The sequence below is a fragment of the Podarcis vaucheri genome (genome assembly GCF_965113315.1).
Source record: "Podarcis vaucheri genome assembly, chromosome: 14".
NCBI lineage: Eukaryota > Metazoa > Chordata > Lepidosauria > Squamata > Lacertidae > Podarcis > Podarcis vaucheri.
In genome coordinates this window covers 31080834-31093501 of record NC_138752.1, presented here as the reverse complement: position 1 = coordinate 31093501, position 12668 = coordinate 31080834, and the positions used below count along the sequence as shown (strand labels likewise).

The 12668-nt window shown below is 48.4% G+C and overlaps 1 protein-coding gene across 1 annotated transcript; it reads left to right on the top strand.

Moving 5' to 3' along the window:
- Positions 1-763: 763 nt before the first annotated feature.
- Positions 764-11896, top strand: AQP8 (aquaporin 8). The gene is made up of 6 exons (XM_082199405.1): positions 764-929; positions 4070-4332; positions 6799-6925; positions 8083-8297; positions 9351-9485; positions 11046-11896. The coding sequence occupies exons 2-6, from the start codon at positions 4082-4084 to the stop codon at positions 11086-11088; spliced, it is 771 nt and encodes a 256-aa protein (XP_082055531.1). The 5' UTR covers positions 764-929; positions 4070-4081; the 3' UTR covers positions 11089-11896.
- The last annotated feature ends 772 nt before the right edge of the window (positions 11897-12668 follow it).

Sequence of the window (12668 nt, the reverse complement as noted above, 5' to 3'; positions counted from 1 at the left end):
AACTCCCATCAGGTCTAGCCAGCACCAGTCTGGCAAAGGCTGCGTTATAGAGATATGTACAGTGTAGAGGATGCCAGGTTGGCCAAGGCAGCAATAATGGCATAACATTGTACATAACTGTTTTGTTTTTCAGTTCCGTTCCTAATGCCTAACGGCAATTTCTGCTCACCACACTGACATTTCCAGAAAGGCTTAAAAAAACAAAACAAAACTTTACAGACAATTTCCATCCCATAGATGCCCAGCTTCCTCCAGTCCTCCTTCCCCAAAGACTGACTGATGGTGCATAATGAAAGACCCTCTGTACATGCTCAGGGGCACTGTTCCTTAGTAATACTCTGCACATTCCACGACAGTGTGAACGGGCTCTAGGGCATCACCTGGTAGTTCCTGGTAGGTGGCCTGGGTGAGGCTTTCCTAGTTGTTGACGAAAGGCACCGGTGATGACACTCTGCACGTGCACAGGAGCACTCTCTCCTCCACACGTGCAGAGCGACCGCAACTGCAGGGAAAGTTCCTATGCTCTGAGGAGGACCTGTTTCCTCCCCTCAGCTTCCCCCTTGTGGCGCCACGGGTTTTGCACTCTGCACTTCAGTCCAGGCAGGCAACCAGACTTGGCTCAGGCCCACAAAACAAATCCTTGAACCATAGAACCACCCAGATAAATAGCTGTTATTTCTCTGTCAGCTGAAACACACTCAATGACTTCTACTGCATTTTTTTAACTGCACAAATCCCTTCCACTCCCCCCACCCACACCTTTTTTTTTATACCACAGGTCAAGCAGGGAGTGTGCCAATATTTTACGGGGATAGTAAAGTGTTCGGCGCTGAGGAAACAGAACCATTCTGCAGAAAGGACTTGCTGTTGGTTAAGCAGGCATCTCTGCTCTCTCTTTCAGGAACAGACAGCTGGAATAGTTGGAGCTGGTAAGTGAGCAACAGTGGATGGATGGGGAAGGGGGGGCAGGAATTTCCTCTCCAAACCTTTTGCCTTGGGAATGGGTGGAAAATGTTAGAGAGGGCTTGTTGGAGAGTATAGGAAGTCTCTCTCTCTCCCCCCTTGTTCATTTACAGTGGTACCTCAGGTTAAGAACTTAATCTTAACCTGAAACTATTCTTAACCTGAGTGGTAACTTTAGCTAATAGGGCCTCCCGCTGCCGCTGCTGCACAATTTCTGTTCTCATCCTGAAGCAAAGTTCTTAACTCGAGGTACTATTTCTGGGTTAGCGGAGTCTGTAACCTGAAGTGCCTGTAACCCGAGGTACCACTGTAGCCTAGGACTTGCCGATCAGAAGGTCGGCGGTTCGAATCCCCGCGAAGGGGTGAGCTCCCGTTGCTTGGTCCCTGCTCCTGCCTACCTAGCAGTTCGAAAGCATGTCAAAGTGCAAGTAGATAAATAGGTACCGCTCCGGCGGGAAGGTAAATGGCGTTTCCGTGCGCTACTCTGGTTTGTCAGAAGTGGCTTAGTCATGCTGGCCACATGACCCAGAAGCTGTACGCCAGCTCCCTTGGCCAATAAAGCGAGATGAGCACCGCAACCCCAGAGTCGGTCACAAGTGGACCTAATGGTCAGGGATCCCTTTACCTTTGTCACACCTTAGTGCACAGTTAAACTGTGGAACTCCCTCCCTCAGGAGACAGGGATGGCCACCAACTTGGATGGCTTTAAAAGAGGATCGGACAGATTTGTGGAGAGGGCTATCAATGGCTACCAGCTGCAATGGCCATGTTCTGCCACCACCGTTGGAGGCGGCAGTGCTTCCAAATGCCAGTTGCTGGGAGCCACGGTGGCAAAGAGCTGCTCTTGTGCTCAGATCCTGCCTGTGGGCATCCCTTTGGGGCATCTGGTCAGCCACCGTGAGTGTAAGGAGGTCCTACACATGAGTAGGAGTCCAGTAGAGACACATGCCCGACTGGCATGTTCTCTCCCTCCTGGTCGGCTGTTTGGGAGATTCATAATCTTTCTCCTGACCAAACATCACAGCAAATAATACCTAAGTGTGGAACGATGCTCCAAGTGTGTGTATGTAAATACAGTGGTACCTTGGGTTACAGACGCTTCAGGTTACAAACTCCGCCATAGCTGTCAACGTTTCCCTTTTTTAAAGGGAAGTTCCCTTATTCCGAATAGGATTCCTCACAAGAAAAGGGAAAAGTTGACAGCTATGGACTCTGCTAACCCAGAAATAGTACCTTGGGTTAAGAACTTTGCTTCAGGATGAGAACAGAAATCGCGTGCTGACAGTGCATCAGCAGCGGGAGGCCCCATTAGTTAAAGTGGTACCTCAGGTTAAGAACAGTTTCAGGTTAAGAACGTTAGTTTAGCCAAATTGCTGCGCTACTGAGTCTGAATGCTGACTGCCTGTACTTTGCTGATCCTAAAGTGTGCTGATGCCCCTTAGGTATCAGTCGCTGCGATGTTCAGGCTGGAGAAAGATTTTGAATCTCCCGAACGACCAGCCAGGAGGGAGAGAACATCCCAGTCGGGCATGTGTAGGACCTCCTGACAGTGAGATGCTGAACTAGATATGCCTTTCGCTTGACACAGCAGGCTCTTCTTATGGTCTTAGGAATTCACTCCCAGAAGATGTAGCGATGGCCATCAACCTTAAAAGGGGATTGGAGAAATCCATGAAAGATAAGGCAATCAGTGACTGCTATCCATGATGGCAATGTTCTGCCCCCTCTTTTGAATACAAGCTGCTGGCAATGGCAAGCGTGGAGAGCAAGTGAGGCCAGTGGCAGATCTTGCAGTCTTAAATTTCAGCGGTGCCCTGTGGGACACTGAAATTTGGCGCCCTACCGCCTTGTGCCATTGTAAATCAGAGCTGCAATGTTGCTGAGGCTCTGTGTCTGGTGCGACCAAACCAGTGGCGCTCCCCTAAGCCTTCCTCCACAGCTTCAATGTGCATGTGTGAATCTGATAGCCTTGGGAAGTGTAGTTCAATGACAGAGACCCTGCTTTTTTATGCAGAAGGTCTCCAGTTCATTCCATGATGGCACCAAGTAGAATTGGGACTGTCCCCTGCCTGAAACCCTGGAGACCTGCTGCCAGTCAAGGTTGACAATCCTGAGCCAGGTGGAGCAGCAGTCTGGCTCCGTATAAGACAGAAACATGAGGACTGGAATCTTGATTTTCATTTAGGGGAAGGGCTGTAGCAGGCAGAGCTTCTGCTTTGCGTGCAGAAGGTCTCAGCTTTAATAGCTGCTAATGGCATCTGGGACGCGGGTGGCACTGTGGGTTAAACCACAGAGCCTAGGACTTGCCGATCAGAAGGTCGGCAGTTCGAATCCCCGTGACGGGGTGAGCTCCCGTTGCTCAGTCCCTGCTCCTGCCAACCTAGCAGTTCGAAAGCACGTCAAAGTGCAAGTAGATAAATAGGTACCACTCTGGCGGGAAGGTAAACGGTGTTTCCGTGCACTGCTCTGGTTCGCCAGAAGCGGCTTAGTCATGCTGACCACATGACCCGGAAGCTGACTGCGGTCAAACGTAGGCTCCCTCGGCCAATAAAGTGAGATGAGCGCCACAACCCCAGAGTCGGCCACGACTGGACCTAATGGTCAGGGGTCCCTTTACCTTAATGGCATCTCCAGGTAGGAATGTCCCCTGCCTGAAATCCCCGTATCTTCCTACCAATGCAGACAATCCTGAGCTCAGTGAATCAAGGGGCTGACATGATAGAAAGCAACTGCTCTTGCTCATTTCCCGAAACTCTGGCTTGGCTGCTCTGAAGAAACGGAATGCAGGGCCAGATGGACCTTGGCCTTATCAATGGAGGCAATTGTTGTGCCCTTTTATTAAGAGGAGGGTGACTAAGTTTCCCTCTCCCTTGTGGAAGGCCAGCCCTCCTGTGCGGTGGGAGCAAGAGAGGGAACAATGGGGATGCAGCCTTGCCAAGTCCTTGCCTCGAGTCCAGAACAGAGCGCCCCATGGGAACGGCACATACAGTGGCATTTGGATTTAAGTCTTCATTGTGTCACACACCAGGGTCAACCTCCGTTCAGCTGACCTGGGAGGGCTCACCAGGTGCTGGCTGGTCACCAAAGCCTGGCTCTTGTCTTCCAGATTTGCCCAGGCATGACAGACGTGGAATTTGGCCGGATGTCCGTCAAGGAGCTGGAGCTAGATGGCAAAAGCAGCCCCCCGCAGCCCCACTGGTTTGAGCAGTACGTCCAGCCTTGCATCGGAGAACTGGTGGGGTCAGCCTTCTTCATCTTCATTGGCTGTGCATCGGTCATCGAGAACACGGATGGCACCGGGAGGCTGCAGCCGGCGTTGGCACACGGACTGGCCTTGGGGCTCACCATTGCGGTTTTGGGGAACATCAGGTGAAGGAAAGAGGGAAGGTGGACTTGCAGCAGGGGGAGAGGGGCAGGAACAGGACTCTTGGGTTCTCTCAGCTCCCAGGGAAGATGGCTGTTCCTGCAAAGGCTTCTGGGAGTTTTTGCAAGGCTTAGGCGTCTCCAGCCAGACCTTTCTTGGGGTGGGGTGGGGAGCGAAAGGAGGGATGAATGGATGTGTCAATTTCTGTTTCTCCTTTTTCCAATCTTAACGTCAGTTCTCCACATTTCCTTATCAGTTTGCAATTTAAAAAGGAAACCTCATGACAATTCATCAGCATTTTAGGCAAATGTATTTGAATATGCACATATTTGCCTGCAATTTTGCCTAATGGAAAAGTGATTTCCTGTCATATAATGCATTTTTCATGTCACTTTCAGTCGTGCATTTCTGAACACACATTGTTAGGCTGGAGAAATGCATTGCAAACTCCAGAGAAGGGTAAAAAATTTGAAGAGTCGCTGTGCTTCTGTTCATATAATGTTTCACAAAGTGAGAATTAGGTGGCTTCATCCTTAAATGTGAGCTGAGCTGAATGTCTGGCCCCTGTGGAAACCTGAGCCTGCCAGTGAGAGGGCAGTTCTGTTCTTACTTCTATGTCCTGAGATGGCAGCAGGAATGGCGTTCCTCCTTTCCCCCTGCCAGGCGAAGTTTAACTGAAAGGGGCCAAGAGAGATCTCTCAGGGGGTTGTAGACCCTGATGTGGGAAGCCATCCTTCAGCAAGCAGCTTCTGGCAGTGGGATGGAAGGAAAGGGGGGGTAGACATCCAATCGGGATCTCCTGGCATATCTCTGGGTGATTCTCAGTAGATCCGTCATGAACACAGGAACATAGAAAGCCATCACTGAACAGCAGCAGCAACAAAATAAATTTCTCCCTACCTGAATGAGGCAGCTAAAATGAAGAAAGTGAGAGGGAGAGCGGACTTTTGTGTGAAAGCTCTGAGAACTCAATACAGTCCCGACACTGAAAGGATATCCTTAGAATATCCAGAATGTGCTCAGAGACATCCTTTTTTTAAAAGAAGAAGATGCTCAACCCTGCCTCCAAGGTCTTAAGCAGAAAGGAGAGGAAGTGTTGCCTATCAGGCAACCTTGAGATGGTTGGGTACCGATGAACCCCAATAGGAGGCCAGGAGCTAATTTGGAAGGGTCTGTGGTCACCTCTGAATCTGATTGAGGTGAGGCTGCGTTCTAGAATGGGGACAGTCATATTCCAAATGTCTCCAATTCGAACTCCAGCTCCCCAGCTGGAATGGCAGGAAGGTGACTGGCCCAAAAAGGGTTAATCTTTTTGCCTCTTGACACAAGGGACATTTGCCCTTAAAACTTTGCTCTCCTTGATTAATGGAGTAAACAAGTCCCTTTCAATCAGGATGTAGGGCTGCCATATGTCCGGATTTTCTTGGACATGACCAGGATTTCAAAGGCAGAATTGACATCTGGGGGGAATTTTTTGAAAGGTGGCATTTTGTCCTGGATCTTAGGCAAGTCAATAAAAATAAATAAATCACTTTTTTGGCATTTTGGGGGAAACCCCGCTCAATAACTTTGGGGTTTGTCTTTTAAAAAGCTCAATCATTTTCAGGTCCCCACCCCAAAAAGCTTTTACTTTTTGAAATATGGCAATCCTAAACCCTAGTCACCTGTAGTTTACGATCTGTTTCTCCCTCCCTCTTTATCTGCTTGTCGGTAACATCAGTGCAGAAGGGACTTAGTGCTGAAGTGATTCTTGGGCCTCACAACAGGGGAGGTGAAAGCTCAGGTTATAAACTGTTTATGTCCTCTCAGAAGTAATTGCTGGTAATGATAACGTTATGTGCAGAGTGCACTGTGATCTTGGAGCAGCAAAGGTTGTGTGTGTCCATTGGGCCCTTTTCAGCACACATGCTAGCCTGTGAATGTCCTTCTTAAACTGTGGTGCCCAGAGCTAGATGCAGGACTTCAAATGGGGTCTGACCAAGTCAGAATAGAGTGGTACTATTACTTCCCTTGATCGGGACACCAAATATATTTGGATGCAGCATGAGATATTTTTGCTGCAGCAACAGACTGGTAAGCTTGTTGTCTACTAAGATCCCTAGGTCTTTCCCCCCTCTCCTATATTTGTGCATCTGTCTTTGCAGTAGGATAGAATACACCAGGGGTCAGCAAACTTTTTCAGCAGGGGGTCAGTCCACTGTCCCTCAGACCTTGTGGGGGGCTGGACTATATTTTGAAAATAGAAAATGAACAAATTCCTATGCCCCACAAATAACCTAGAGATGCATTTTAAATAAAAGGACACATTCTACTCATGTAAAAACACACTGATTCCCAGACCATCTGCAGGCCAGACTGAGAAGGGGATTGGGCTGGATTAGGGCCCCAGGCCTTAATTTGCCTACCCATGTACTACCCTATTCTTTCCCAGGAGCCCTCTAACAATGCTCTCTCTCCTCTCCTCCCTACAGTGGTGGCCATTATAACCCTGCGGTCACCCTCGGGGCCTGGCTCGTGGGTGGGCTGAACATGGTGATGGTCATTCCTTACTGGATCTCCCAGTTGTGCGGTGGGCTCATCGGAGCCGGACTGGCCAAGGTATGATCGGTGATGGGGCTGGATAGGGGAGGGAGAAGGACAGCATCTGTCAATGGGCAGGTGTGAAGGTTTGCTTCTTCGGATGGCATGGCATTGCCATAATCAGAGGCAGCAGTGGATGGCAGGTCTCTGTTGTTCTCCCAAGCATGCTTAGTGCTTAGTATGTGCTTAGGACTCACAGCTAAGGATGGCAGGATCCTTCAGTTTTCCTTCTCCCACTTTCTCATTTTCCCAGTCTGAAGTTCCATTTTCCAGATTTCTGCAGCAATTTGTGAATTATTATTTTTTTAAGAAAAATGGTCATGAAAATGCATCAGCAATTGCTTGCAAATTTCTCCTAATAAACACATTTTCAATGCAGTTTTGACACACATTCTTGCAAGTAGTATAATGCATGTTATTTTCACCAATGTCTTAGCTTCTATGCATATTTTCCCCTAATGTGTGCAGTTTTGTAGGGTTGCCATATCTTGAAGAGCAAAAAAGAGGACAGCCTGAGCTGCTGCCAGCCTGAGCCAGGGAATGAGGCACATGGGTGCAGGTGCACGGGGCCGCTGCTGCGCCTACATGCCTGTTTCCCCAGCACGGGCTGGCAGCGGCCTTGGCATGCAGAGCTGCCTGTGCCCAAGCCCAAGCTTCCCGCACCCGAGCCAGAGCCCAAGTTGCCTATGCCTGCACCCGCGCCCACACCCTTCCCCAGCCTGTGCCGCCTGAGCCCCGTCAAGATAATACAAAAATTTTAAAAAATCAAAACCCCAAATCCCAGACATTTACTTTCATATGTGAAAATCCCCCTCCCCAAGATGGTCATACTGGCCCCGCAAAAGAGGGCATGTCCAGGATTTCCCAGATGTATGGCAACCCTACGTTTTGCAAACATCAGTTGTATGGAGAACTACATTGCAACATCTGGATCAGTGCAGATTTGGAAAGATGGTTCTGTATTTCATGTTTTGTGTTGTTTGCCCCACTGTCAAAGGACTTCTAGTGGCAACAGTATGAAAAAAAACCAAGTGGTCTTAGAGACGGAGTCCATGCCATACATGATGGGACTAAAATGTGGGTGGGTGGGTGAGGGGAACCCAATATGTCCACACCTACTTTTGTATCCCTTGTGCATCTGAAATTAAATTTGGAAGCCTCTAAATCTGTTGCAGGTGATGACCGTCTGGGAAAGGTACGACAATGCCACAGGAGCGGCTTTCACCTCCATCACCTCAGACAACCAAATCCCCGCAGCTCTGGTGGGTGAGATTGTGATGACCATGTTCCTGGTCATGACGGTCTGCATGGGGGCCATCAACGAGAAGACCAAGACCCCCCTGGCTCCTTTCTGTATCGGCTTCACCGTTACGGTGGACATCCTCGCAGGGTGAGTTTGGCTGGCATTCCTGCAAAGGGAGCTGATGTAATTCATCCCTCCCAGACTAATACACGGACTGGAACGTAATTATCCTTTGGATTTCACAATACTCTGAATTTTGAGGTGCAATTCTCCTCTCAAAAGAACATACCAAAATGCATTTGTTTTTATAAAAAAGCATCAGATTGATTCATCACCGAAATATTGGCTTGAGAATAATCTGTGAGATGTTTTTGGATAGATTCAGCTCATGGTTTCCTCAACCTGCATTTAATTGCTCACATTCCTTGCAAAGACACTTAGGGTTGGATCTGTTCCTGGCTGATAATGCGGAAAGCTATCAGTAAGGGCTGTGTTCTCCTTCCACTGCCAGAGGCAGGATTCTGCTCAGTCCTAGCTGCTGGGACTTGCACTCTGGCCTTGCTTACGGGCTTCCCATTGGGGCATCTGCTTGGCCACTGAATGGGATGCTGGACTAGATGCCTCCCCCAGTTTGATCCAGCAGCCAGGCTCTTCTTATGGAACCTCCAGGTCCAGAGGCAGTCTACCTTGATTCTGAGGTTCTTAGGAGTATTTTGGCCTGATCCAGCAGGGCTCCTTATGCACTTTTATGTTCTCAAGCCAGCCTCAGTGCTGACACCACATGCTCAGTGCCAGTGTCCTTCATGCGAATCCTGACAGCCAGCAGCAGATTGCCTGTTGGGTCTCCTTGCCTTGCTTGCATCCGCTAACCAGAACGGACAGTTATCAAGGCAAAAAAAGGTTATTCAGCCACCAGCCCCGCTCCCCATCTTTCGTGAGAGATGAGGCTTTTGCTTACACACTGAGAAGGGCTTCAGACACCAGGATTGATCTGTTGCTGACAGATGGGTGTAGGGATAAAATCCTGCTGTTTCCCTTTCACATACGGTTGTCGGCAAATGCTAAGGAGCTCTCACACCCGGCTCTGAAATGTGCCCCCCTCTTGGGAAACAGCAGCTCTGCTTTCACGGAGGCTTTGGGATGTTTGCTCAGCATTGACCTTTGATACACGGCTGCTCCTTTTCTTTTCCCGCCATGCAGGGGAGGTGTTTCAGGAGGCTGCATGAACCCAGCCAGAGCGTTTGGTCCCGCACTGGTCGCCAACTACTGGGACTACCACTGGGTGTACTGGGTCGGCCCTATGGTGGCCGGACTCCTTGTTGGTGCATTGATAAGGTAGGTAGATGGGGTGTGTGTGTGTTTCCACTTCCCAAAGTGAGGGGGGAGGTGGTAATGTGAGTGGATGGAAAGCTCTTGTTGTGTTGAGATAGGAGTGCAAGTCTTTAATGATGATGATGATGATGATAATAATAATAATAATAATAATAATAATAATAATAATAATAGCATTTATATCCCACCTTCCCCCCCCCCAAGGAGCTCATGGTTCTCCCCCTCCTCATTTAATCCTCACAACAACCCTGTGAGGTAGAGGGGCTGTGACTGAGGGGCTGTGACTGGCCCAAGGTCACACCCAGTGAGTTTCATGCCAGAGTGGGGATTTGAACCCTGGGTTGGATCTACACACAGGAAAAAATATGCTATAAATAAGTCAGAAATTAAATTGTTGTAACAAAAAAAATCTAGGTAAAAATCGCATAGAAAAAAAATTGTTTGCTCTCTGGTGCCATCTGGTGTTGCATGTTTGTAATGCATTCACATCATTTTTTGACTAATGTAGCTGAGTCCCTGGCCTCCCACCCTGTTCTGATTATACCGCACTGGCTCTATCTCACAGAGCTTGGGGCCTCTGAATCAATGTCACCAGCTACTCTTTGGGGGCCACGTCATGCTCCCAACTTCACCAGAGATTGTGCCACACTGGACTGCTGAGCTCCATTCTACAATCATAGTGTAGCCCAGTCATTCCCAACCTGGTGCCCTTCAGATTTATTTTATTAAATTTATAAACATACTTATGAAATGCTCTGATTTTTGTTAAAAAACAAAACAAAACAAAAAAACAGAGCAGTTTGCCATTCTACAATTCAACATAAAAACAGACAAGAAATATAATATAAAAAGGTAGAATGGGAAAATTTGCTAGTTGTTATGGAAAGATGTATTCTTAGTTGCCTGCTGATGTCTGATAGAATAGAAAAGTTTTCAGTAGGCATTTAGAAGTTGAACCTGTTGCTGAACTGCAACTCCCATCAGGCCCCTGAAGCAAAGCCAAAGCAATGCTTCTGAATGTCAATTGCTGGAAACCACATGAGGGGAGGGTGCTCTGTGTTCAAATCCTGCTTGCTAGGTTTCTGATTGGCCACTGTGAGAACAAGAGGCTGGACTAGATGGGCCCCCTTTGGAGGGGGAGACTCCCTGGCTTCTTCAGCAGTCTGCCTCATCTCTATCTCTTGAGGCCTCCACCCCTGCTTCTGATTTTGGACTGCTCTCTGCCCCAGACTCTTCCCGCTCACTAAACCATTACCTCTTCTGTTTCCGACATCTCCTCCTCTCAGTCTGCTACCTCTTCTCCCTCTGTCCACTCATTGTCATCTCACCACCAACCCCGTGGTTCTGAGCCTTCCTCCCTTGGGGGTTCCCTAACCAGTCCCTCCCACCGCTCCTCTACATCCAGCCAGCCCACGACATTGGGCCACTGACCTGACTCAGAAGCCTGTTCTTAGATTCTTATGTTTAGAGTAACCCATCCTCCCCAGCTGCTTTAAATGGAGCCTAGGAATGCCCTCCCCCCAAAGTACTGATTCTAACTGGTTCATCCTTTTGTTCCTTCAGGACTCTGATTGGGGACAAGAAAACCCGCATCTTCCTGAAATGAGCATCCTCTGAGCAGGCTCCAGCGCTGGGCAGCACAACATCAACAGACCGCTGCTCCAGAGCTCTCCAACAACCCTCCACTTCTCAACCTCTGCTTCCCCGTTTCCTTCGTGGCCAAGGTCTTGGGCGGCCCCTACCTGGAGGAGACAGGCAGGCTCCTGGACCGTTCTGCTGAGTGCTGCTCTCTACTATTTAAAGCAAGGGAGGCTCCATCTCCCCGTGCATTGCTGCTAGGGAAATCCAAGCAGAGAGAGTTGCTGCTGTTGGGCTCAGGGTCTGCATCGGCCGGCCACAGTGAGACCAGGATGCTAGGCTAGGTGGCCCCTGTCGGCCTGACCCAGGAGCTGGGCACTTCTTACGGTCATATGTTCTCAACGCAGTTAGGATATTGGACACAGACACCATCAGCAACCTCATTGATCCAGATGGTTGCTCTCCCCTGGGCAAGTTCCACAGGAATACCCTGGAGCTCTTGGGCAGCACCTGGGAATCTGCTAGCCCAGCTCACCCACATTCCACTGGGGCTTACACAAGGCCTCATGTAAATTGATCAGTCCGAATTTTAGTATGAATTCCCCCCACTGTACACATTTTCGGGTAGCAATTTCCCCATATATAATATGTTTTGCGTGTGCTGTTTTCACTGTAATATAGCATATGCATTATTGTATACACTGCAGAACAGCACTGCAAAATTCAGAGAAGTGCAAATTTCAAGGGATAATTGAATCTGTCCATTTTGGTGTCTCTCAGTTTCTCCAGTCTTAGATTCAGATCTTCGCATTTCCAAATCATACTGCTTTTTTTTTTTAAGTCCTCATGAAAATTCACCAGCGTTTTAGTGTGAATTTCTCCTAACTAGCATGTTTTGTATGCAGTTTTGCTTAATGTGCACATTTTTGCAGAGCGATTTCCCCCAATACAGTGCATTTTTTGTATGTTGTTTTCCCTATTATATTCATCCCTATGCACACTTTACTCAAGCATATTGCTTTATTGATGATTTGCTAACCATTTCATACGATTTGTGTTGTATTTGTGATGTTCCAGTATGTTTTGTTACTGTTATTGTTGTTACTGTTTGTAAGCTGCTTTGAGATTCATTTGAATGAAATACAACAAATCAGTTTGAATCAAGTGTATGCCTTTTTTGTACACATGACTTGGCCGGAGAGCTGGCTTGCAAAATTTGGAGAAGTGCAAATTTCAAAGGATGGCTGTGTTTCTGTTCACAACTTGTTTTTGCAAAGTATGAATTAGGTGAGTTTGCTTTTTAAATGTAAACTAAGTGAAAGTTCTCTTCTGTCCCTGCACAAGAGAACTACTGGTGCATCAGGGTGCCCTGATAGTCAGGAAGTTGAGAGAGGGGGAGAAATCTCTTCTAAGCTTTCCTCCTCCAGGGACTCAGGCTCTCCACTTCCTTGGAGGGCAGATCACATTTGTGCAGGACACAACAGGGAACACTCTCCCCAGAGACCCATCTCTTTCTCTCTCTCTCCTTCCCCAAAGCACTTCACCCCTCCCTCCACGCTGGTTGCCAAGAGCTGCTCAGAGACAGCAGCTGTAAGCCTAATAAGGTGA

Coding starts and splice junctions, on each gene's coding strand:
- AQP8 (XM_082199405.1), top strand. CDS start 4,082: ATGACAGACGTGGAATTTGGCCGGATGTCCGTCAAGGAGCTGGAGCTA. Junction 8,298..9,350: donor ACGGTGGACATCCTCGCAGG/GTGAGTTTGGCT, acceptor CCCGCCATGCAG/GGGAGGTGTTTCAGGAGGCT. Junction 9,486..11,045: donor CTTGTTGGTGCATTGATAAG/GTAGGTAGATGG, acceptor TTGTTCCTTCAG/GACTCTGATTGGGGACAAGA.